The sequence below is a fragment of the Salvelinus namaycush genome, chromosome 14 (assembly GCF_016432855.1).
Source record: "Salvelinus namaycush isolate Seneca chromosome 14, SaNama_1.0, whole genome shotgun sequence".
In the NCBI taxonomy this organism is placed as follows: domain Eukaryota; kingdom Metazoa; phylum Chordata; class Actinopteri; order Salmoniformes; family Salmonidae; genus Salvelinus; species Salvelinus namaycush.
This window is the reverse complement of record NC_052320.1, coordinates 29,620,684-29,647,405: the sequence shown is the minus strand read 5'-3', so window position 1 is coordinate 29,647,405 and position 26,722 is coordinate 29,620,684. Positions and strand designations below refer to the sequence as shown.

General features: G+C 40.7%; 1 protein-coding gene across 1 annotated transcript in view; it reads right to left on the bottom strand.

The window, feature by feature from the left end:
* Window positions 1-224: 224 nt before the first annotated feature.
* The window catches only part of LOC120058690 (PR domain zinc finger protein 2-like), a 50,081-nt gene continuing 23,583 nt past the window's right edge, over window positions 225-26,722 (bottom strand). The window contains exons 5-9 of the mRNA XM_039007435.1: window positions 22,144-22,304; window positions 11,669-12,011; window positions 11,218-11,361; window positions 7,505-10,663; window positions 225-3,338 (exon numbers count right to left, since the gene is read on the bottom strand). Of these exons, the coding sequence (XP_038863363.1) occupies window positions 3,324-3,338; window positions 7,505-10,663; window positions 11,218-11,361; window positions 11,669-12,011; window positions 22,144-22,304 (3,822 nt within the window). The 3' untranslated portion in view covers window positions 225-3,323. The remainder of the gene's footprint in view (window positions 3,339-7,504; window positions 10,664-11,217; window positions 11,362-11,668; window positions 12,012-22,143; window positions 22,305-26,722) is intronic.

The following is a 26,722-nucleotide window of genomic DNA, read 5'->3' as shown; positions in this document are numbered from 1 at the left end:
TAAAAGACCAAGTCCAAATTAGAAATATATTTAGATTAGTTTTTTGGTTACTACATGATTCCATATGTGTTATTTCATATAGTTTTGATGTCATCACTATTATTCTACAATGTAGAAAACAGTAAAAATAAAGTAGGTGTGTCCAAACTTTTGACTGGTACACCATATTATATATATATATATATATATATTTAATTATTGAAGAATAGAACTTACAGTAGAAATGCTTTACAAGCTTAGCACAGCTGTCTACCACAGCTCAAAATATGCCTTTATTACTCCATTGTTTACAAACAAAAACATGATTTGCTTCAAAATATTAAAGGATTTGGCTTTGTGCAGCGTAATATATCTTCCATAATCCACAATTAGGTTTCTGCAGGTTTGCATGGGCTTGAAAAATGTGCCTAAATTGACCTAATTGTATATAAAAATGTGCAAAAACTCCTTGATTTAGGTTAACTGGTCATAAAAACATCTCCATTGTTCACATAGTCTGCTGGCTGAACAGGAAGTGCCTAAACAAGTGGCAGGGCTGCCATTTGGTTTTTGAAATCTACTGTCAAAAAACAAAACAGCTGCCCTGCCTCCTAATTTAGTATACAGCGGAGGGATGGTGCTAGGGAAATGTAGCCCTCTCAAATTCATACACACTGATCTAAATGCAAGGACTGACAGTCCATGACAACCACATTAGTTAATTTGTTTGTGATGCTTTTTTGTTTACAATTACAAGCTTATATTTTGGGCTATGATTGGGTAAGGCAGTTGTACGCTAATGCAGGTATGTAGAAGTTAAATTCTTCAAAAATCATGGGCTGTATATAATTCATTTATGGATATATCAATCCCGGACTCTAGCTTTAAGGGCCTTCAAGATGTTTAATTCTTACAGAATTCACCTTTAAAGCTGAGATCCGCATTGGGCAAAACAGCACCACAGGGGTATTGCAATGTTAATTGTTTTCTTAGCTCACGATGAGTTATAACCATCTTTCAATTTGCATACAAGCTATATGGAAATCCCTGTGAACTAAACATTGCATGTAATGTGAGTATGAAGTCTTGCCTAAAATAGTTCAATTCAAGTTATATTGTGACAATATCAATAGCGAAGATCCGTGTTTGACATTGAATGAAAGATTTCAGAACATTACTTTTTAGTCTAGGTTTTTAATAGGGCTGGGCGATATGTCCAAAAAAAATCTCAATTTTTTCAAACATAGGTTCGCATCACGATATACGTCAATTAAAAAAAAAACGTTCTCTTTAAATAAGCTTTGTTGTACAATTAAAGGTAAAATACCCTGCATTTAAAACAGGCAGCAATAATCTAAAGAATGCATGGCTTGTGAAATTATACCTAGGGTAAATATAATCCTTCCACAACCATAAGACCCAATTAATAATGTCATTGTTTAAATTGCTTTTCTGCAATAATCACTGATCTGGTTTTCAAGTCTTTTGTTAAAAATTTAACCAGAACCATGCATAATGCACATTCACTAATAATGACTAACTTCTTGTTGGAGGCATTATAGAAAATTATTAACACAGGTCTCATAAACAATCTCTCAATGACAAGTCCACAACGAACAGTAGACGGGGGTCCCCGTCTGTTTGAGATAATTATAACTATATCTCAAACAGACCATAAAAAATAAAATAAATGCTTGCCATTTCTTCAAAGAGGAGGATGAGCTGGCCAATCAGCGGCCTACTTCCATGAATAATTTTAATGACTGGTATACACCCAGCTGCTTTTTAACATAATAAAAAAATATTGGAAGAAAAAATATTTAACTCGTATTGTAATTAAATATAGATCATATTTCATAGACGTCTGGAAACACTGGAATGCTACTTTAAAAAAGGTAGACTTTGGGCAAAAACTCTAAAATAACAGCTTTAAACTGTATAACTGATCAATGCACCATAATTCCAAGGTAATGTAATGTGTAAATAAAAATATATACTGATGAATAAGATATTTGGCTATAGAAGTTCCATTTCTTGCCAATCTCTACAGCTTCCGTCCAAAAACAAATCGTGTGAGATGACGTCAACACATACTGGAGGAGTTACTGGCTAGCTAGAAGTGGCTATCTTAGCTAACAAACTAGCTACGTCAGTCACGCCGCGCATGACCAGGATGACACCCAAGGCACACCCCATTTCTGTTTGACAATTGAGAAGTTGGACCGTTTATCGCACCCAAAGTCAACCATTAAAGCAAATTTCCTGCAATTCTACACATTTTGCCATTATTTATGAGTGTTCATATGCTATCTGGGGCCCCCTAACCCCCAGGGGGTCTCCATTAGAAACATTACTTTACTGTAATAGAGGAGATTAACCTTTTTATGGGTTTTGGTTTCCATGACAGATTCTGTCGGACCAAACCTAAAATGCAAATGAGAGTTGAAACCACTGTCAGAGAAGAAGTGATCTCTCATCTTTGTTGTTGTGAGTGGCAGGGGGCTGGGCTTGGTGTGTGTAAATGTGTAGTTACAACGTGAGAAAAATCAGACAAACGCTCATTAAAAAAAATATTTAAAAAAAAAAATGGATTCCTGAGATAGAGGCATTTGGAATATCGCGCTAAACATACATTCCAATTAATCAAATAATCGCCCAGCTCTAGGTTTTTATACTCACATTCCATGCATTGTTTACTTCTCAGGGCTTTCCTTGGAGCTTGTATAAAAATTCAAAGACAGCCACATAACTCCTCTTGAGGTATGACAATTATTACGATTACGTTAAACATTTGGAAAACTATCCTTTTAAGAGATCCAGAGTTTCACAAGTTGATGATCATTCAAACCTAAAAAGTGTGGTTTAAAATTGGACAGACTCAGTGAGAAAGGGGCAATCTAATACTACAATAAACTGGTAGCATGCATTTAGGTTCAAAATAAAAAGGCCACATAACAGTACACATATAGATAACTGAACAAAATGTAATAACTGCATGCCCCTATGATTGCCACTTGCAAACCTCACTAGTTATTCATAGGGATGGGCTTTTTAAATTAAGTAATTTTTTCAGATAATCATCAGATTACTTATTCTGTGATGCACGTGCCCATCACAGGTAAAGTTTCTCAAAGTGCACAGCAGTCTTTTCCAAACATTCTATGAAAAGGACAAGAAATGCACAACAAAAATGTTCTCTGAAAGCCTCCATACATTGTCCGATTGCACCTACCCACTGCTGCATTCTCCATCTCTTCTTGCATTTGTTTTTATTTCATTAAGCCTCCACAAATGTATCATGATCCTCAATTGTCCACTGTCTGAAGCAGTCCATTGGATGAATCTCAAATTGAAGGATCCTGAGAATATAAAAATGAAATGTGAGAAAAGGTGCAACTTTAATTAATCCCCCTGAATTACAAGTGTACACTCGTCAGTCAAATAGGGGGTGCGTTTATTTGTCCTGTTTCACACATGTACAAGGGTGTAACCTGTACAAGTGTGAGGTGTGAAATGCAAATGTACTTTTTGCATATCCCACTCCCCAAGACACTGGTCACTGCCAGGGATCAGCCATTATCTGTGTTTTCCATAAGCGCTAGCCATCGGCTAAATAGCCGATAACAGACTCATTGCAAGCCGGCTACTTTTTGCACTTCATTAATTAACTAGGCTTCTTTTCATATAAAAGTTTCAAGTTGCTAGTCAGACAAATCAGAATAGCCTTCTCCCGGAATGATCGATATGCATTTTCTAGTGATCTATTGATAGGACAGGGACAGTCTCCTGTCTCCTGTCTGTCCCTCCTCTCGGTACCGCGGTGTTATTTTTGTGCGCTGTGGTTGACTTTAGTCAACATTTATTTTCACAGAGGGAGAGCATGATGCTTCTTCATCGTCTCCTGTGAACAAATTTTTAGGTCTTGTGTAATGTAAGTGGTAACTATGTGTGGAAATCCACCTAATTATTGTTTTGTGCCACATTCATTTATTTTCTTTCCCGTGTTTCATAGGCCTACACAGCCACGGAGTCAGGGCGCGTAGGCTATAAGCTACTGTGCGCTTTGATTGACGACCGAACAGCAAGTGTTGACTAGTTCAGTGCCAGGTTCCCAACTCCGGTCCTCTACTGCCCCCAAAAGTACACAATTTTGTTGTAGCCCAGGACAAACATACCACTGGACTAGTTTATAAAAGGTGTCGAACTGATTTAATAAACAGTTATTTGTCAACGGTATTGCATCGGGACAAGTAAACCAAATATCTTGTTTGTATTTTCATAGGATTCGAAGCCCATGTCAATACTTGCCAGTGACCGCTAAGGACTCTCTCAGTGTGATGAGTTGTTTGCGAACGGCTCTTTTTGAACAAAACTGCAGATAAATTATGAAAACATTTGATGAAGATGTTGAATCCGCACTGCAGGAACAATAAATAGGTAGTGGCAAGAGAGACTCATTCTAGTCCAAAATATGAAAAAGAAAACATGACATTATTAAACATATTCATATAGGCTTACTGATTTGATTAAAATCAACATGTTAAACACGTGCTTCATTCTTAAATCTAGTCATGTTACCTAGCTAGCAACCTGAAATTGACAACTGACTAAACTACGCACAAATGTGGATGGCACGGGAATAACTGAAAAGGATTAGGCTACTGAGAGGGAGTGTGTGTAGGCCTGTGTGTAAAGTTATCTGAACAGTACAGATTGGTTAAAGTGTTTTCATAACATTGTTGGACAAGTTAAAAAGCTATTTGTATCCAGAGCCAGTTCTTTTTTCCTATAGTCACACTCATTTAGAATGCCTGAAGCTTTAACAGTACTAAAGCTGTGTGTGTGTCCGTGTACTGTGCGCAAGTATCACAAGAACATTGATAAGAGGGAGTAGGCCTACTTAAACATTGGGAGCATTAATGTTAGTGACTTTAGTATTGTTTACGGTGAAAATGCTATTAAAACATTCTGATGTAGATATTGTGTTTCCGTCCCTTATAATCAAAGCATAGTATGCCTAACTCAATGCACTGCTTTGAGTTGCCTTGCTAAAGAACGATGTAATGAAATCCACATGGGCTGCTTCACTTGACCCCTTCTTAATACAGCTCTCTGCCCCACTCATTGATGTACCTTTAACTTGTATTTTTTTTACTTGACAGTTTCCCTAAGATTTAGAAAGTGTCACATGTCCTCCCCCTACATAAAAGCGGAGATCCTTCTGACTTAGATAATTACCACCCAATCACCAACTTATCTTGCCAAGCCAAGGTATTAGAATCCCTGACCAACTCCCAGCTAAGAACTTTGGTAACTTCACTCTATTCTAAATATGCACCAATCTGGTATTAGATCTGGACAATACTCTGTTTCAGCCACTATGCTTGTTTTAGATGTGTTAAATTGCCTAGATCATTAAAAAAAAAAAACTTTGTGCTGCTTTATTTACAGACCTTTGAGGAATTCGACACCATTTCTTGTCAAAAACGGTCTGAAATGGGCCTGGATAAGAGGTCTTGACAGACAGGACACAATGTTTGCTTTCTGATGGTGTCAAGTCTAGTTTCATCGATATTACGAAAGGTGTACTGCAGGGGGCGATTTTGGGAGCTGTTCTCTTTACTATTTAAATATTATTGGTCTATGTATTAAATCCAGTAATATTCATCTGTATGCAAACGATACGGTTATGTATGCCATTGCACCGACTGTTGACAAAGCTATGTTCGAGCTGCAATCTGATTTTGTTATATTACAGAAAGCCCTTGTTGATTTAAAAGGTTTACTTAACGCGGGCAAAACTAAATATATGTTCTGTGATTCACAGAATAATTTCTCAGATGGGCTACATATTCATTTATTGGATGCTTCGCTCATGGAGCCGGTCGCTGCCTATAAATATCTGGCCGTTTGGATTGATAAAGATCTAACATTTAAAAAACAAACTGATGAGCTAGTTAAAAAGCTAACATTTAAAGTGGGCTTATTCTTTAGAAACAGATCTTGCCAATCCATGAACAGCAGGAAGCAGATTGTGCAGTCAACTTTCCTGCCAGTTCTTGACTATGGTGATACTATTTACCAGAATGCAGCAGCAACTACTCTTAAACCTTTGAATGCATTCTTCGCTTTATTACAGGTGACAGTTTTAATACTCATCACAGCATCCTGTATCAGAAGGTCGTCTGGGCCTCACTAAACTCCCGTAAATCACTTCATTACTCCATTCTTGTTTACAAAGCTCTGCTCCACAAGTGTCCAACATACCTTACTTCCCTGCTGAAATGTAAAAATATGAGACAACCAACCCTGCGACAGGTTTGGTAACTCGAGGTCCCGCTTGTCTGGACTTTAGTTTTAATGCACCAGTTAGGGAATACCTTACAAAACAAATGACACCTGGATTCCCTGATGCCAATAGGGCAGTTTAAAACTCTGCTGTTAAATTAGTTCACTGAAGTGTGCAATTGTTTCAATTGATTATAATAACCGGATGTAATGTATTTATTGCCATCTTGTAGTTTATCTTTTTGTTGTTGCTGTATTGATGTCATTTTTTTTGTCCTCAGGGCCCCATCGTAAATGAGACACTGGTGTCATTTGGGTTCTCCTGAGTAAATAAAAGTTAATAAAATAATAAATACATTGAAAAACCTTTCTTTTGGGCCAAATCTGAGCAATTAAAAAAAACAAGTGCCATTAACTTGATTAATGATTTTAAATCAAGTGATGCCCTGAATAAAATTGTTCTGCCCCCCAAAATTAAATGCCCGCCGGACCTTGCCTAGCTACCAAGACTCCTTGCTCCGGCCAAACTTTACGCCCACAGATGTTAGTTTCTCCGCAATTAATCTGGATCTGAGTACATCCCGGACCTGTCACCGAATGCAAACACATTCGGGGCCGTCTGATTGGTCCAGAAACCAATGGGTTGGGCCAAAAACCACATAGGTAAAGCGGAAGTTAGAAAATTCGTCATTGGCTTTCATACTCGGACTAGTTTTGTACAACATCCCTCGTGCCCACAAACAACATCAATGTTAGTCTCAAACTAAACAAAGAATTTAGTATGATCGTCAGGCTTTACCATTTTTTAAATATTTATTTAACCTTTATTTAACTAGGCTACAACGGACCCCCCCAGCCCGGAACTCCCTGGCTGGCAACTTTTTCTATTTGGCTGGCTACTCCATGTACTTGTGGAAAACACTGTATTAAGGGTTACGTGTGCCTTGCTCAAGGGCAGATCGACAGATTTCACCTCGTCGGCTCAGGGATTCGAACTAGCAACCTTCCGGTTCCTGCCCCAATGCTCTAACTGCTAAGCTACCTGCCGCACTTGTTCACTCATTCCTCATGTATTCAAAAGTATTGGATTGATGCAAGCATGGCTGGAGATGAGTCTCGACCATATTCCTCACATCAGTCCGTTCTTTTTAAATCCATGAGGGGGAATGTATGAGTGCACACTTCGGGAGAAGGGTAGAGAATTGTCATGTTAGGCATGCATTCATGCATAGAATACCTGCAGATCCCTTGGTGGCTCCTGACTGGTCAGCTGTTCTTCCTTTGCTGAAGCTGTGACGACAATCTGCTGTAGACTGCGGGTCACTGGTCCCCTCACCCTTCCACTCTGACTGCAGGGGTGCTCATCCACCTGTGGTTGTTGTTGGTGGGATTTCACCAGTGTAATGTTTGAACAAATTTCCTTTACACCATGCTGCATCCTATTGCCTTGACGTTGTGGGGAGTTGAAAGGGCGAACAAGAGACAGTGCAGTCAGTTTGGGTGCCTCCTGCGGTGTTTGGACACTTGCCATTGCAATGATGGCTTTACTTTTTTTGTTTGACAGGACTTTATGAGCTGGTAATATGGCTGTCCTCTTTGTTGGACTAGAACTATGGGCTCTGCTTTTCTGTTCATGGTCAGATTTCTCTTCCAAATGAAGGACTTCTCTGCGAAGGTGGCCGTTATTTTCCTTAGTGTAAGAGATACTGCCATCTTTTCTTTTCTTGGCCTCTTTGGCAGCAGGTTTCCTGGGGCAGACGGCCATGTGCTTGGTTCGGCTGCGGCGGTATGTGAATTCTCTAATGCAATGTGGACAGACATAGATCTCTTGCTCCTCATTCACTAGAGAAGAGGTTTTCTTTGTCAAAGAGGTAGACTTACTCCTCTGTGAAATGGCCCTCTGTACCAGATGTTTTTTCCTTTTGTTGAGTGCATTAAGCTTCAACTTGGCAGGTGGCTCCTGATTGAGTTTGGGACGATTTGTTTGACTTGCCGTGTGTAGAGCATTTTGGCCATTTGTGGAATTAGTAGAGGACAGTACTCCATTTTGGGCTTTTGCAAAGTGACGAAGAGGAATGGGGTTCTTATTGGGTGTGTAGCGTCTTTTGTCACTGGCATTTGCACAGGCAAGAATGTGTTTGTGCAGCTCTGGCATGTTATCAAAGCTATTGCCACATTTAGTGCATCGGATAGCAGTGCTGAAGGTTTGTGGGATGTTGTGGGTGGTGAAGTTGGTAGCTGAGGCTACAGAGCCAACAGGTGTCCGGTTGTGATAGGGAAACGGAGGCGGCTTAAAACTGGGATAGTGTTGGTTGATGCCAAGACAAACATCCAGGCCTTTGGGTTTTCCTCCCTCAGAAGCCATTATCTTTATTGTGGTAAAGAGTTCCTCAGTAGCGTCATCTAATTCTCCCTCATCTTTTATGACAGGTTTATTGGACTCCGCCATGGCACAGTAGGACAAAGCCTCTGTGCTAACTTTTGTTGAATTGTTGTAGTTCTGGGGTCGTAGCTTGCCATTTTCTTCCTCTGTGTATTTGCATTCCTGGCCAGGGTGCAACTCCTTTTGATGATGTTTCAGGTTGCAAAGATAAGCAAATTCCTTTGTACATGTGCAGCAAACATAGCTCTTGCCGACGCCATGGAGGGTTGACCTGTGATCAAGCAATGCCGTGGGCTTCCCAAAGAGCAGCACACAGAACTCACATTTGTATGGCCATTCATCAGAATGCTCACTTACATGATGACCCAGTTCCTTCATTGAATGAAAAAGCTTATCACATACATTGCATATGAATTCCTTAGTGAAAGTCTCTTGTAGCTTGGAGAGGGTCTCATTTGATGATTCTTCCACTTGACTTGTGCCCTCAGAGGGAGGTGCTGTTTTAGAGGGGCAGATAGATATGTCCTCTGATACTACCTTTTGGTTAGATTCCCTTTTAATAATGGCAGGAACAGGGGAGGAAATGGATTCTTGACATTCAGATATGACTGCAGACAGTGTTGAAAGGGTAACCGATTGCTCTAAAGAAGATACTAAAATAGTAGGGTCAACGGTTTCATGAGGCAAGGACAGAAGCTGCTGCTGATTTATGACAATTTGCGCAGGTGCTGTGGATTCAAAATTATTTTCTTGGAAAGCAATTGTGGTAGGGACAAGGTTCTCTGGGGTTTCAAGAGCAACTGTGCATTCAATTAAAACAGTATTACTAGTAATGTCAAAGGAGTTGATAAGGGAATCGTTTAGAGTTAAAGCTGGAGAGCATGTTGGCACTTCAAATCCAATGTTGGAATCAACTGTGGTAGTGTTCAGAGCTATTTGATTTATAGTGTGATCTGTGAGAAACACATGCCCTTGTATATTGAGAGTTGGGTCAAGGGGTTTAGAGATGGCAAGTTGGCTTGCAGAATTAGAGGTAGCCCAATCTGGCAAAGCAGCTCTCCACTCACACTCAGCTGAATTCAATGAATTTTCAGTGCAGATTATTAAAGGTTTAGGAGATATCTTAGGGGCCAATACTTGAAGGATAGGTTGATTTGTGAAATTGCTAGAGGAAGATGTTGGTGGTGCTAAAACAGTAATTAGCGACGGAGCAGTGGGTAAGACTGGATGTGGAGATGGGGAAGCAAGTGCTATGGTGCATGGTGAGATCGATTGCCTGGTGACTGAAGCTAGAGAGGAAGGGGATGGACTAAGTGCTGAAGAGGGCAAAGTTAATCCGAACACCTCGCCTTCAGTAGCAGGTGACATATACGAAGCAGTAACTATGGCAAAGTCTGTACCTAATGGTGCATCATGATTTTCTAATATACTTAATTCGTGCTCTGCAGCAACCTCTAAGTTTGCGTACTCATTCATCAGCACCTTCTCCAACATGCTGGTGTTTGGCTTCCTCTTTTTATTTAAGGGTTGTGGAACTAAAATTCTCTTTGCTTCTGAATCATCTGCACTCTTTCTGTGCACACTCAAGTCCAACACAGCTTCCCGCAGGGCTTCGTCTTCACTTTTCTTGACAGCGTTTGAGAGGTCCAAAGGTTGCTGGTTGCAGGAACTACCCCCACTCATTGGGGACCATCCCTCTGGCAAGAGACGAGTTGTCATTGCATCGTTTACTGGTGGACTGTTGGAGATCTCACTCTCATCATTACTGGATAAACTGCATGCGGGTGAACTGCATTGGCTCTCTGAAGTTGGGGCATTGACAGCAATAGAAACACCCACATCTGTTGTGCTTTCAACATTCAACATAGGGCTTTGTTGTGGTGAGTTTGGGGGAGACCCTGTCCTTCTTTTAAACCTCCCCAATCCTGCTGGGAGGACAGTCAGGGAAAGTGGTGAACACAGCTTCTGGCCTTCTGTGATCAGGGCAAAGCTGGGTTTGAGGCCATCTTGCATCTGTAAGAGCTGTTTCAGCTTAGGTGACAGATAAACTGTTCTCTCTCTCTGAAGGATAGTAGACTCTGTGTTCTGAGGAATGAGACTTTCTATCAAAGATGACACAATTGATGATGAAGAAGAGGAGGACACAACAACTTCCGATTCTAGTTCAGTTTTGATTTGGGGTAGAAGAGGTGGTGTGGCAGTTCTTCTTTTTGTCAAGGGTTGACCAGATATCCCTTTTCCTGTGTGAGTAGCAGTCTCTACTTTAAGAGCCTGACTGATCTGGGCAGGATTAATAATCACAGCATTTAGTCCAACTAAAGTAGCAGATCCAGAGTTCACTTCAACTACCTCACAGCCGCTGACAGTGCTTGTTGATACAATCTTCCCATCTATATAAAAGCTGAGGTTCTCAGAGATGTTACCAGAGATATCCAGCATATATTGCTCCTCTTGGTCACTTTCGATCTCAAGAACTGCTACTGGGCTTGTGTTGTTGGTATTCTGTTGAGATTTAATAGGGGGTAGCTTTGGATGTTTTGCTTCCTGCAACAGTGTGGCTTCCTTACCTTTGAGCCGGAGATGGCGCTCGTGGATCCTGCGCTGATGTCGTCGCATGTTTGTATGTGTGCTAAAAACCTTTTTGCAATACTTGCAAGTGTGACCACCCTGTAATTCTCCATGTTCATCTGACGTAGACACCTGTTCTCTGTCTGCCAAAACAGAGGCACCGGAGCTCCTGGGAGAAGAACCACATTCTGGACCGTTGTGCTGTAGGGCAGAACTTAGAGGCTCCACAGGCTTTATTAAAGATCCAGGCCTTGCCTTTGCATTTTCATGTCTCCTCTCATGCCGTCGCCGGCCAATTTTTGAGCCAAAGGACTTGCTGCAGTACTTACACTTAAATATGTGTGTGTGGTGGTTAGCTAAGGTGTGGATGTGTATGTGACGTTCTAAGCCTTGCTTGCTGCTAAAATTTCTTTCACAGAATTGGCAGGGAAAGGAGTCCTGGAGCTCTACATCAGGGTCATGGTCAGGATTCTCTGGGAGCTCAGGGGTTGTTGAATGGGAGACCGATCCTAAATCCTGCTTCAGGTCACAGCCTTTGGCCTCAGGTTTTTGGCAACTTGTGTTTGAATCTGCCAGCTCATCCGTTTCCATGGACATTAAATAAAGACTGCAGTGAGTTTCCTCAAGCTCCTTATCCTCCTCCTCTAAATTGTCATCATCTCCCAACTCTGAGATGTATAAAGTGTGAGAGTCTTCCATGGCCTTGGGAAGCTGTGTACTCTTCTCTTTGGAGTCCTCTGACACAGCAACCTTTTGCAGGGATCGGCAGGTGGGAGAACCTCTCAGCTCAGACCTATGATTGAACAGATATACAAATTAAGAACCTGTCATTTAATATCCATTTAGCCCCATATTGACAGCTCAAATCACACTAGTCAGGGCTCAACATTCCTATTTGCCTGCTTGCACGACAACGTCTTCCGAACCCCCAGTTAATCAAACTTTCCAATGGCCTGCTCGAGGCAGTACATTTTAAAACTCTAAAACAGGAAAAAAAATATGTTCCATTTGTATTTAACAAAGGGTCAATGTGGAATTGGTACATACATTTTTGGGCTTAGTTCAACTATCGCTTCAAAACAAGGGCTGGATATTGCCAAGGATCTCACGATATGAGCACGACACTTAGGTGCCAATAAGATATGTATTAGGAAAATCCATTTGAATTCAATCACTTTTTGATAACACCCCTTTTTATTTGAACGAAACCTTTCATACAAAATTTGTCCATTGTAGAAGAAGTGTTCAGAAAGTGACTTTTTGTACCTGAATGCCAAAACAGTCAAGAGATAAAGGTGCTCAAAGTTGACCTATTTTACATACCTCAGACATCCATGTCTTATTCATCACGGGAAAAGATAAACGGTTGAGATTGTTATAATTTAAAAGCTTACAAACAGGGTTGTCAAACTATGTCAATTTCTTGATTATTATTTAAATTTTTTAATAAAATGTATGTAATTTGTTTTTACCTTAAAGGGGAATGGAAACACTTCAGGAATTAAAGCTAAGCAAAGAGATGTATTCAATCCACTAATACTAAACACGTGCATCTATTTTTTTGTATTTTGATCTTGAAAAATGTTTATTAGAGGTATGGGGAGCGCCATCTTGAATTGCCATAGTAATGACTACCATGTCTCATTGGTAGGAGTGAACAAATTGTGAGTTTTTGCATGGAGACAAAAACGATTTGATTTATTTCATGAATATTCATTAGTCTCGACATAGAACCCACCAGGTGATTGGTTGAGCCTTCTTAAGTGCGAGACATCACTCTGAGCCCTTACCAAAACATGGCGGACAATTTCTCTCACCTCGGATCTGAACCCAGTAGTAACCACCAACTTCAATAGCTACAGTGGGGCAAAAAAGTATTTAGTCAGCCACCAATTGTGCAAGTTCTCCCACTTAAAAAGATGAGAGAGGCCTGTAATTTTCATCATAGGTACACTTCAACTATGACAGACAAAATGAGAAAAGAAAATCCAGAAAATCACATTGTAGGATTTTTTATGAATTTATTAGCAAATTATGGTGGAAAATAAGTATTTGGTCAATAACAAAAGTTTCTCAATACTTTGTTATATACCCTTTGTTGGCAATGACAGAGGTCAAACGTTTTCTGTAAGTCTCCACAACTTTTTCACGCACTGTTGCTGGTAGTTTGGCCCATTCCTCCATGCAAATCTCCTCTAGAGCAGTGATGTTTTGGGGCTGTTGCTGGGCAACACGGACTTTCAACTCCCTCCACAAAGATTTTCTATGGGGTTGAGATCTGGAGACTGGCTAGGCCACTCCAGGACCTTGAAATGCTTCTTACGAAGCCACTCCTTCGTTGCCCGGGCGGTGTGTTTGGGATCATTGTCATGCTGAAAGACCCAGCCACATTTCATCTTCAATGCCCTTGCTGATGGAAGGAGGTTTTCACTCAAAATCTCACGATACATGGCCCCATTCATTCTTTCCTTTACACGGATCAGTCGTCCTGGTCCCTTTGCAGAAAAACAGCCCCAAAGCATGATGTTTCCACGCCCATGCTTCACAGTAGGTATGGTGTTCTTTGGATGCAAATCAGCATTCTTTGTCCTCCAAACACGACGAGTTGAGTTTTTACCAAAAAGTTCTATTTTGGTTTCATCTGACCATATGACATTCTCCCAATCTTCTTCTGGATCATCCAAATGCTCTCTAGCAAACTTCAGACGGGCCTGGACATGTACTGGCTTAAGCAGGGGGACACGTCTCGCACTGCAGGATTTGAGTCCCTGGCGGCGTAGTGTGTTACTGATGGTAGGCTTTGTTACTTTGGTCCCAGCTCTCTGCAGGTCATTCACTAGGTCCCCCCGTGTGGTTCTGGGATTTTTGCTCACCGTTCTTGTGATCATTTTGACCCCACGGGGTGAGATCTTGTGTGGAGCCTCAGATCGAGGGAGATTATCAGTGGTCTTGTATGTCTTCAATTTCCTAATAATTGCTCCCACAGTTGATTTCTTCAAACCAAGCTGCTTACCTATTGCAGATTCAGTCTTCCCAGCCTGGTGCAGGTCTACAATTTTGTTTCTGGTGTCATTTGACAGCTCTTTGGTCTTGGCCATAGTGGAGTTTGGAGTGTGACTGTTTGAGGTCTTTTATACTGATAACAACTTCAAACAGGTGCCATTAATACAGGTAACGAGTGGAGGACAGAGGAGCCTCTTAAAGAAGAAGTTACAGGTCTGTGAGAGCCAGAAATCTTGCTTGTTTGTAGGTGACCAAATACTTATTTTCCACCATAATTTGCAAATAAATTCATTAAAAATCCTACAATGTGATTTTCTGGATTTTTCCCCCTCATTTTGTCTGTCATAGTTGAAGTGTACCTATAATGAAAAGTACAGGCCTCTCTCATCTTTTTAAGTGGGAGAACTTGCACAATTGGTGGCTGACTAAATTATTTTTTGCCCCACTGTATGTTTCCATTAACTTGTGCAGTGATTCTTTTTGTTGACATTTAGAACGTTTGCATTGAAAATATGACAATTTCCTTCGAGGGTGCGTTTCCATTTACCCATCGTGTGTCGATCAAAACAGCTAGATGTAATGGCGTCACACCTAAAAAATATATATAATAATTACAATCTAGTATCCAATAAAAAAAAAGTGGTTGAAGTGTTTCCATTGCCCATTTAGGCAAATTACACATGAATAAATTGCCGAAAACATTTATGCCCTCCCACCTATCGGTTTCATGTCTCAGCTTGCCCACGAAAGTCATAATGGTTAGAACGCAATAATGGACTAATATTTGCCATATTCTAATAATTCTGCTGTGCCAATGTAACAGTATAACTTTAAACCGCCCCCTTGCCCCGACACGGGCGCGAACCAAGGACCCTCTGCACACATCAACAACTGACACCCACGAAGCGTCGTTACCCATCGCTCCACAAAAGCCGCGGCCCTTGCAGAGCAAGGTGCAACCCTACTTCTAGGTTTCAGAGCAAGTGACGTAACTGATTGAAACGCTACTAGCGCGTACCCGCTAACTAGCTAGCCATTTCACATCCGTTACACCAACCTATCGCCACGGTCCGTGTCATAGTGAAACTTGCACTCCTATAGGTCTGAAATAATTGGATCGTGAAACTTGCCAGCCAACCAGAAAAGCAAGGCGAAGCAATTCAGCCATTCTTGAAAGTCAGGACAATCCTTGTCCTGCAGTAGGCATTTAGAAGTAAATGCTGAGTGGAGCGTTATAGTTACACGGTGACATCACATGCCCGGCATACCTTCACAATGATTTGGAAATCATAATTTTTTCGCAATAAAGAAAGTTTGACAACAGAGAAATCCACCCTGTTGAACAGATAAAAATGTTGTCCATCTTCAGAAAAGTTAGCCTATACCTGCCGTTTCGATTACACGTCGCATTTATATATTTTTTGCAACATTGCTTTTGTGTAATAAACCTGGGTCAATGGAAACCTGCCTATTGACAGTTTACATAAAATTAAAATACGAATCTGACATTCCCGTGGCCCAATAACATTGTCGCCGATGAGGGCTTGCTAGCTAGCTACAGTGTTTTGATTAATGTCAGACGTTTTCTTATAAAACAGCCCAGCTGAAAAGGGATTTTGCTGTGAACCAATGGGGTAACCACGGGTTGTTTTTTTCCACAGGTGGGGCCGTGACGTTCTATCTAATACCGACTGGGAATCTCAGTGTTGCCAACTTAGCGACTTTGTCGCTACATTTAGCGAGTATTCAGACCCCTCTAGCAATACATTTTCATAAAAGTGACTAGCGACAAATCTAGCGACTTTTTCTGGTGTTATTTGAGACTGACGTGAAAGCACGCATCGTTCTTACTCTTCTCAACGAGCAACGGGTGCTGCCGTGGGCCCCACCCCCGTCCCAAAGCACTCACAGGTGGCCCAGTCCCTCCCAGCTGCAGTCAGAGCAGGAGATGTTCACCCCTCCGCGTCCAAACTGCAAATGAATCGCACATGCGGGAAGCCGCCGCTGGCTGATCCCGTCTGGCTTACATTCAGGGCGGGATGTAAATGTTAAAAAATTAACAAAAGAAACAAAAAAAATCAATAAAATAAAAAACTAAGTAACTCCGCCAGAGTCTCTCTTTTGGGTCACTTTTGCCGGTCCCAAGCCCGGATAAAGGAGGAGGGTTGGAATTGTGACATAAAAAAAACAAGAATCGGCAGAAGAAAGTTCATTTGTAGTTCTAAACATATTCAGGGTGTTTTTTACTCACTTTGTCTCTCCCACGATGTTATTCCTCTCTCCTACAGCGTCCATCACAATTACACATACATGGCCAATTATGCAAATTAATCAATGACGTCATTTAGCGACTTTTAGGACAGCCAATATCTACTTTCCTTACTGAGTGAGGAGTTGGCAACACTGACTGGGATTAGATAGAAGACTACAATAAACTCGCCTGAACCCAATGATCGTGTGTGTGCGTATCTGTCCTGCAAAGTAGCGACAGTCAAGAATCTAGGGGTTACACCGGCCATGAAGTAGCCAACTAGCTAGCTAATCGTGGATGCCAAAAAACACAGCTATCTAGTCTTTGTAGCTCAAGGGCACACAGGCTACACTAGCCAACTGGTTAGACATGATTACACCATGGGCAACAATAACTGGTGACTAGTTCATTTTCAGGCAAATATTTTCAACTTGACCACCGCATTTAGGAGGATAGGTAATTACTGAAATGCAGCTAGCTAGATCACTGGCCAGGCAATAGTCACTAACTAAATCGTGGACGCATGACCCATTCTTTGAAACATTTGGGTTAACTTGCTCATATCAAGCAACACGTAAAGATGGTTTGTGGAAAGGTAAAAATATTGTTTTTTGAATGATTGCAAGGTGAAACTAAAATAAATATGTAGCTACCTGGTGAGGCTTTCATTTATTTCACTAATTCATTTGGTGATCAAACTAAGTTTCCCAAGTCGTTCGATCGGTGCAAGACAACTGGGAACTCAAGGTCAAATCATGACGTCAGTGATCCTCAAGTCAGATGTCTGTCTGAGCTCTAAAAAGATGTCAGAGTTACTGACTTGGAATTCCGAATTGGATGGCCATTCAAAAATATTTTTCCCAGTCGGAGCTTGCTGGTGACACTGCTGGTGACACTGTCAGTGATTTATTTAGAATTCAAGGCACACTTAACCAGCATGGCTCCCACAGCGATACACCATCCCATCTGGTTTGCACTTAGTGGGGCTATCATTTGTTTTTCAACAGGACAATGACCCAACCCACCTCCAGGATGTGTAAGGGCTATTTGACCAAGAAGGAGAGTGATGGAGTGCTGCATCAGATGACCTGGCCTCCAAAATCACCTGACCTCAACCCAATTGAGGTGGTTTGGGATGAATTGGACCGCATAGTGAAGGAAAAGCAGCCAACAAGTGCTCAGCATGTGTGGGAACTCGTTCAAGACTTTTGGAAAAGCATTCCAGGTGAACCTGGTTGAGAGAATGCCAAGAGTGTGCAAAGCTGTCATCAAGGCAAAGGATGGCTACTTTGAAGAATCTCAAATATATTTTCATTTGTTTAACACTTTTTTGGTTACTACATGATTCCATGTGTGTTATTTCATAGTTTTGATGTCTTCACTATTATTCCACAATGTAGAAAATAGTAAAAAATTAAGAAAAACCCTTGAATGAGTAGGTGTGTCCAAACTTTTGACTGGTAAAGTAATGTACTATCCAGATGAGAGTAGCTATTTGGCTAACTGTTTACTTAACTATTTAGTAAAGTAAAATAGCTACCCTGACTGTCTGCATTAACCCTTTTTGCACTAAATGTTTTGACTCATCACATATGCTGCTGATTCCTAGTTATATGTACATATCAGTGGAGGCTGCTGAGGGGAGGACGGCTCATAATAATGGCTGGAATGGAGTTTAATGGAATGGTATTAAACACGTGCCTTTCCATTGACTCCATTCCAGCCATTATTATGAGCTGTCCTTCCCCCAAGCAGCCTCCACTGATACATATATACCTCAATTACCTTGTACTGGTAACCGTTGATTATAGCCAAATTATCATTTCTCATTGTGTATCTATTACGTGTTTTACTTTTCTATTACTTCTCTATTTTCTGCATTGTTGGGAAGGGCCCATAAGTAAGCATTCACTGTTGGTCCACACCTGTTGTTTACAAAGCATGTGACAAATAACATTTTATTTTATTGGTGAGCCTATATATTATTTGCAGTTACGCCTCATGGATGTGAAATACAGGTTAAATGCTTGGTATGTCACATGGTCTTGAAAAACACCTACTTACATTTGTATTTTCAGATAAGGGAGTGACCTAAACTACATTTTTGGTGTTACAAACCTGAGGATAGATATGATAAAACAACACATTTCAATTGGATTTAGGCTGAAGTAGTCCACCGCATGCTTACCATCTTCAGAATCGATGCAGGGTTCACTGCATCATTTTTGACTTTGCTTGTTTTGACCAGGCTTCTGTCTGTAAGAAGTGACAAACATATATTAATAAAGAAAATAGTAAGAGACTAGCAGCAAAACATCATTGTACATGACCTGACAATCTTACTGTAGTAGAAACATACGTGTTTCTTTGCAAGCTCGCCTTTATCTTTTGAGCCCCTATACAAGAAAATGGCAACGCAATTACGGCAGAGAAAAACAACCAGAACTACAGTTGGAAACGTTCTGTCAGTGTCTAACATCGGGGTCAGCAACGCATGCAAAGCAGGACCAGGGGAGAAGCGTTTGTCAAGGTCATTTGGACTGATTAGTAGGCTATTGTAACAATTTCACAAAATGTACAGTAAATTTGGCAATAGTTTGGATGATGAATCCCTAACGTTAACTGTTTGGCAGTACCAGTCACATTTGATTAGGAATGTATGAAAGTTACCAAGACTCAAATGTTTAGTAGCAGAAAGGCCTTTGTTAGCTAATTCAATTGAAATCTAACTATTAGCTAATGCACTAGTCAAGACAAAAGACAAGGGTAACGTTAGATATCGAGGCTAATGCACAGACTAGTCACTAGACAGACAGAAAAAGCTAACTAGATAGAGCTAGCCATTATTGTTAACAATGGGGCTCATGCTTCACGATAGGGCCTAGTCATCAGACCTTACAAAATGTTATCTGAAGGTTAAAATTGACTTATTTTCATGAGATTGGTGATCACTTGAGTTAATGCAGCTAAATTAAGATTGAGGCCCAGTCGACACATACCGTGTCATAGCAGAGCCTGTTATGTTACCTCATCCAAACACCAGCCTTAATTGTATGAATAGATAACTATAGTTAGATACCAAATCAAGTTTCATATCACAATGTTCTATCCACATATTCTTGTTGGATCGCCTGCTGCATCACTTTAACGTTAACTATCTATCTTCAAAACAAACCAGGTTTCCGATATTGATATACTAACTAGCTAGTTATTTCAACACGGTTACCCTACGTAAGATATCATCAGCTGCACATTAGTCGCATCAACGTCACGGTTAGCTAGCACTTGCAAGCTGGCTAACGAGAACACCTCGAGCTGTAGCTATCAACTCATAAGGTCACTTGGCTGCAAGCTCATTGCGGACCCATTCCACTCGCCAGTTAGCTAGCAATACAGCTAAAACACACCGATAATCATTCTACAGCCAATCTACCAGCTGTCATTGACCGTTAACACAACAAACGTGTGGCTAGCTAACGAATGCTTTAGCTAAAGTTAGCTAATTGAGCAATGATAAGAGGGTTCACATCGATGACATTACATGCATTTGAATGCACTAGCTGCTATGCAGTTGATATTCTTAGGGCATTTACAATTTTTCAAAATACTTTCCTGTAGATGAATCTTGAATAAAGCTTTGGGTATTCTTCAGTTGTAGGCTTGCATCTGTTATTGTCTTCCTTATTGTGCCATAACAGAATTGTTTCCTAAATGTTCATTGGCTGCAATGTGGAGGTCAGAAATGTAGGACCAATCAACAACAGGTTTGTTAGGCTACGAGAGAAAAAAAGTCAGGGCTATATTCAAGATGTGCTGACGGTTTGCAGCATTGCCAGGGCCTGGTCAACACACAGTACACATTACAACAGTGCAATAAATAAACTCTATATATTAAAATGCAGACGATTGAATGTCATAAATCCTGTATGAAATTCAACTTATCCACATGTGGATTGCAATTTCATTCCAATTTGCAATACATGTCCACTATAACATAAAAATGAGCTGGAGTGAACAAAAATAATTAGGCCAGTGTTTCCCCTGTTATTGCATAGGTGGGACTGCCCTTACTAATACAGTTTATAATAGAGTTTAGCTTCTGTTGGATGGTTTGACAAAATTGACAAGTTTGGTGCCTAATTGTTAAGTTCTCATCAGCTCATCAACAACATAGTCAAATTGACTGCACATTCAAATAGACCCAAGATAAAATGATGCATCTGGTTTGTCACCTCTAAACAAAAATTCCAACAACCCCTTCCTGAAAGCTGCAACTGACCTAGCAGGACTAGTATTTTTTAGACTCACCAAATCTCTCTTATTTCAGGGGTAATCAAATCCGTGCCTTTGAAGTCAGCAGTGCTGCAGATTTTATTTTCTCCCTGGTCATTTTAATCAAGTCATTGTAAGGTCATTGACTAATCAAATCCCACTCACCTGGGGCCTCATTTATAAATGTTGCGTAGGCACAAAAGAAGGGTATGCCACTCTCTAAAGCTTCTTTGGGATTGGTGTCCCGTCCACTGGACAGTTGAGCTAACGTAGGTTAATGCAATTAGCATGAGGTTGTAAGTAACAATAACATTTTCCAGGACATAGACATATCTGACATAGACATATCTGATATTGGCAGAAAGCTTAAATTCTTGTTAATCTAACTACACTGTCCAATTTACAGTAGCTATTACAGTGAAAGAATACCATGCTATTGTTTGAAGAGAGTGCACAATTTTGAACATGAAAAGTTATTAATAAACAAATTAGGCACATTTGGGCAGTCTTGATACTACACTTTGAACAGAAATGCAATGATTCATTGGATCAAACTAAAACTTGATGGGAGAATGTGCGGTCCTCCACGGACACTTTGACCCATACCTACGCACATAAACTGGAGAAATGAGAAACTGCGACTCTGATGGCATAAGGATGAAACTCGAGAAACGCTTTGAAATTGATACCATTGTGTAAAATAAATAAAAAATATTACCTCTCACGTATTATATATGAAGAGTTCCCTGGAGTGCACACAAAAAAAACACAAAAAAACATGACTTAGGATAATAAATACAAAAACGGAGATATCTGTTTTTGCTACAGAACCCCTCAGATATGTTGTCCAGTTTAATCGGGAATCGTATTTCATTGGATCTGTAATTATTAAACAATACTTGCATGTTATGAAATGTATTCTCATAAATAATAAGGTGAACAGTAGGACAAATTACATTTAAACTGATGCCGTTTACGATGCCTCAGTCGGGCAGATACGAGTGCACAGTTTCATATATTGTTATCACATGTTCGTTGCGCAGAACTGTCAATGTGATAATGGCCCTGTCATTGTCAGTTACAATCAGGGTAATCACCACACCTGAAGGTGTTACGCAATTGGGTAGCTGTGACAATCAAATGGGTGGGTATAAAAAGGCATGCAATTACAATGCGTAATGACGCACAATGGCTGCTTTGGCACTGTTGGAAGATTTGGCGAATGGAAGAATTCAGAGGGAGCAAATTTTCAGAGACCAGCAAAATTTACTGGCCAATGATGATGAGTGGTTCCGGTTCCGATTACCAAGAGCTGTTCTCTTGGATCTCTGTGCTGTAGTGGGCCCATCTTTACAGAGAAGGACCCGCACTTCAACTCCCACTTCAACTCCTTGGCAACCTCGTTATTAGCATCGATGGTGTCTCTTTGCGTTTGCAGGACTGCATCTGAGGACACTGCTGCTGGAGGGTTGTGACGCACGAGGTGCAGTGGAGACAGGGGGCTGGGCGACTCAGCTCCTGCTCAGCTGCAGCACCACGGACCCCGCTGGAACACAGTGACTAAAAACAATAGAGAATGTCACCATTGTTTGTGTAAATAAATGTGTAAACAACTTGAATGCATTTGGTTTACTCTTTTCAAACGAGGGAATACTAATTACATACCTGGATCATCCGGTGCGTCTTGCATGTCCGTGTCCCCCTCCACCTCCGTCACTATTCAGGAGGGATTCCCCTATAATACTGGCAAGGCGCTCATCAAGTGGGTTGTGGCACAAACAAGTAGCACAAACATCAAGTGGCACAAACACTTTGTCTGTAAGGCTATGCGCCTTATGGCCTCCGCTTTTATGTCGGACCACTTTTTTATTTCTGAGAGAGTCCGACCTTCTGATCCAGCAGCAGTAACAGCGTCCGCCACATGCTGCCACTAACGCCTTGTTGTCATTTGTAATGCCCACACTGTGTCCACCAAACAATATATTTTTTCTTGCTTCAACTTCCCCTACAAGAACTTTCATTTCACACTGGGTGAAATTTCTTTTTTTAGCCTTTCTTTCGGGATTTGCCATCATTGTCGTCATGCAGTCAGTATGGATGAATATTAATTAAGGGCGTTTCACTATTTATAGGCAACTATGGGCGTTGGGACTATGGGACAAGACGCTCGCTCACGCGCGCCAAATTTAGAGTTGATTGTGATTTATAAAGGGAAACCGGTGTGGGACGTGCGTGCGCACTGTGTTATAAATCAGAATATTTTTGTGAGTAAGCACTTTCTGTGTTTCATCCTTACGCCACCTTTTGACGTCAATCCTCCACACAGTTTTATAAATGAGGCCCCTGGTGTCCCAGGTCTAAATCGGTCCAGGTCCCAGATTTGAGGGAAGGATGAAAACCAGCAGTTCTGCAGACACAGACATGCACTAGCTTCATTCTCCACCTGAGTGCACTATGTCCCAATGTATAGAAGAAGATTGACATCACTTTCTCCATCTGACAGCATCTGATGCTGCAGACTACATCTATCAAAGAATACCTTGCTTTGTTTGATAATATATAATTATGTGGCTCATTATACAATTGCAAATAGTAGTAAATGTTATAATAAGTAAAAGTGGTTAACATTTGGAGGCTTGTTGAATCCGTTGTATCCTAGATAGGTCTACACTTACATTGATCTTGCTTTCTTCACAAATGTATATTGTGTCAAGTAGTCTACAATCAAACACTGGATAACTTATGAGTGTTTATTTACATGTTTTATTTTGTAAACATGCAATATTTTTAGCAGTACTGTATGTTTCTTTGGTGGATTAATTTTTGTAGTTTACAGAGAAAAAAGAAAGGAACAAACACAGCAGACCAATTTAACCCACAATGGCTGTTTGGGGAATGTCTTTAATGCGTCCAAAACTTACCAGACCTGTTTTCTCAACAATTGTCAATTGAGCCACAAGCTGCCTTGCATTAATCCAGCACCTACAGTACACTGATAGAGCAGCTGTTCTCATGGCATATCTCCCGCTTTCATATTCATGTCAACATAAAGAACATTCTTTGAGAGGGCTATATGAATACCTGCACATGTTAGACCGTCATATCGTTGGAGATGTTTTTTATCATGTGATCAATGAGGAGGCGGGGTTCTTTTCATGTTGTCGGTCGGTTGGTTATCCACAGGGGGTTGCTCCGATATCAAAACTCTGTAGGCCAAACTAGACATTGTGATGGTAGTAAGAGGCCACGACTGGAGCTGCTGCTGCTCTCACACACTTGACTGTAAACTGGGCTCAAGAGTCTGACCTCAAGAGCCTGACCTCCCCACCTTTGAAATATAAGCAAAAGTAGCATGAGGTGCATGTGCCAGTTGACTAAAGGGGATTCCATGGAGAAGAAAGATAGCCTATAAACTATGGCACAATTGTAAACTCTGTAAGTATGGATGTACTTGATGTGTCAGTTTGGAGCATTTTTTGTGTGATGTGTGGTAGAATTTGACTCAATAGTTCTGCGTTTGCTTAAGGTTCACGTCTCGCGAGTATATTTGTTGTAAATCAATCAGTTATTGTAACTTAATTAAGAAAGCATCAGAATAATACGTAATCATCCATTTTTTTAAAAGCAAGAGAAAACAAGCTATACTTTCATATAAAAGTCTCACATTGTGCAATTGGGCTCAACCTCCCTTGACTTGTCAAGTTGAGTTACAGGGATCATGTGTTTCAAATGTTGCCACCACATGTCGAGACGAGTGCAATGCATGCCATCTTTTGTGACTTCTGAGAAACGGGTTAACCATATGATAAATGTCAGTGTTGCTCTGCCAAGATGAGGACTACTTTTACACACTACTACTTTAAGGTTAACACACTATTTAATCCTTCTTCTACACCAGTAAGAGGGCAGGACCCAATATATTCTGACCTGAAAGCAAAGTTCACCCAATTTTAAAGGTGCAATATGTAACTTTTTGGGCGACCCGACCAAACTCACATTCTTATTGAAAGCAAGTCTAAGAAGCTGTAGATTTGTTTTATGTGCGCTATTGCTATGCTTAATTTCTTCCATTTCGTTTTTGCGTCTTTAACTTTCGATTTTGTACACCAGCTCTAAACAGCTGAAAATATTTTTGGTTTTTGAAAACATATTTCACTGCGGTTTAGATGGTACAATGATTCGCTACACAATGACTGCTTGTTTTGTCACAAACTGAAATTAGGTGAACTATTAGAATTTTAGCAACCAGGAAATTGCACCTTTCAAATAGGCTACTCTCACAGATCTTGAGGCTGAATATGACTTACTAGGACTTTATGGGGCAAAGGATGATCTAAGAAACGGAACTGTTGTTGGAGAAATCAGTAAAACTGGGACGAAACATGCCACTGATTTAAATGCATGGGAGAGTATCCTGTCGAGGCAGATACAGGCTCGTGGCAATGACACATGCACCATACTGTAGCCACAGAAGTGTGGGGGGCCGAGGGCCTACAATGCCACTGTGTATCAGGGCCCCATCAATGTACAGTGTTTTGGCCAAACAATAGGCGTCTCTTACAGACACTGTGTCACACGACGGCAATCCATGTTCCCAGCTGCCAGGCACAAAACCGTGCCTCTCATGACAGTACAGTCATGTCATTGGAACAGAAAAACACTTCTATATATCCCAGCCCACCAGATGTGCAGCCAAAGGACGCGCCCACACGAACGTGCACAAAGACATGTACGTGCACAAAAACACACACACACTTATACAAACACACATACCACCTGTCCTGGAATCCTATTTTGATGGTAGAAAAGCTAGGTGTTGTCCGGAGTGGAGGTTGGTTCACCTTTAAAAAAAATTAAACGTCGCAGACACCCCGGCATATTGTGTCATAAATTGGGCTTAAGTCTTCTAACTCCCATGGTCCTAGTTCCCTAAAAAACATAACAAATTTACATGTACTGTACATACACACCACAAGCAGTGCTCTGCCTTTCACGTCTCTCATACACACAGACACATAGACACACGTGCATGCGCGCCCATGCACAAACACACACACCCTCTTCCCCAGCTGTCTGCTGCACTCAAGGCCTATGGGCTGACATTCTCTCCATTACATCAGGATCTCATGTACTTTCACATTCAGGCATGTGTCACTCCCTCTCAAGTGCACACGCTGGCCCATCAAGCCCACGGCAGAGCAGGCCAGGCATTCATGCCAACTCCCTGTGGAGGATATGGGCATACTAGCCACATCTATGGAAAAATGCACACATTCTTAACATGGATGACCTGCTGACACAGGGAAATATGTGCCCACTTAAGATTGTAATGTACATTGGTCGAAATGATGGTCGGGAAATATTCTGTTGTTTTTTGTCATGTAAAATTGATAGTATTGTCTACTGAGACTTTTAACGTGAAATTATCTTTATAATGAATATAACCTCTATGCAATTTTTTTGTTATTTTGCCACCTAAGTAAACATCAATTAATTGTTGTATATTTTAAAGACACATACACAATGTCATACACAAGTAGACCGGTATAAAATGACTTTATTAATGTATGTGCCATGCTTTCCTTTATAGTTTCCCTCAAACTCAATTTCCCCCAAATCAACTAACATCCTTCGTTTTGAAGAATCAATGGATATAACTTTCGATATGCTCCTTTTGTTATCTGCCTCAGTGAACATCGATTCATACAAATTATTAATTTATTTTGTATATTTGAAGTACACAAATACAATGATATACACTGAACAAAAATATAAATGCCACATGTAAAGTGTTGGTCCCATGTTTCATGAGCTGTAAAAAAAGATCCCAGAAAGGTTTTATGTGCACAAAAAGCTTATTTATCTCAAATGTTGTGCACAAATTTCTTTACATCCCTGTTAGTGAGCATTTCTTCTTTGCCACGATAATCCATCCACCTGACAGGTGTGGCATATCAATAATCTGATCATTGGGAACA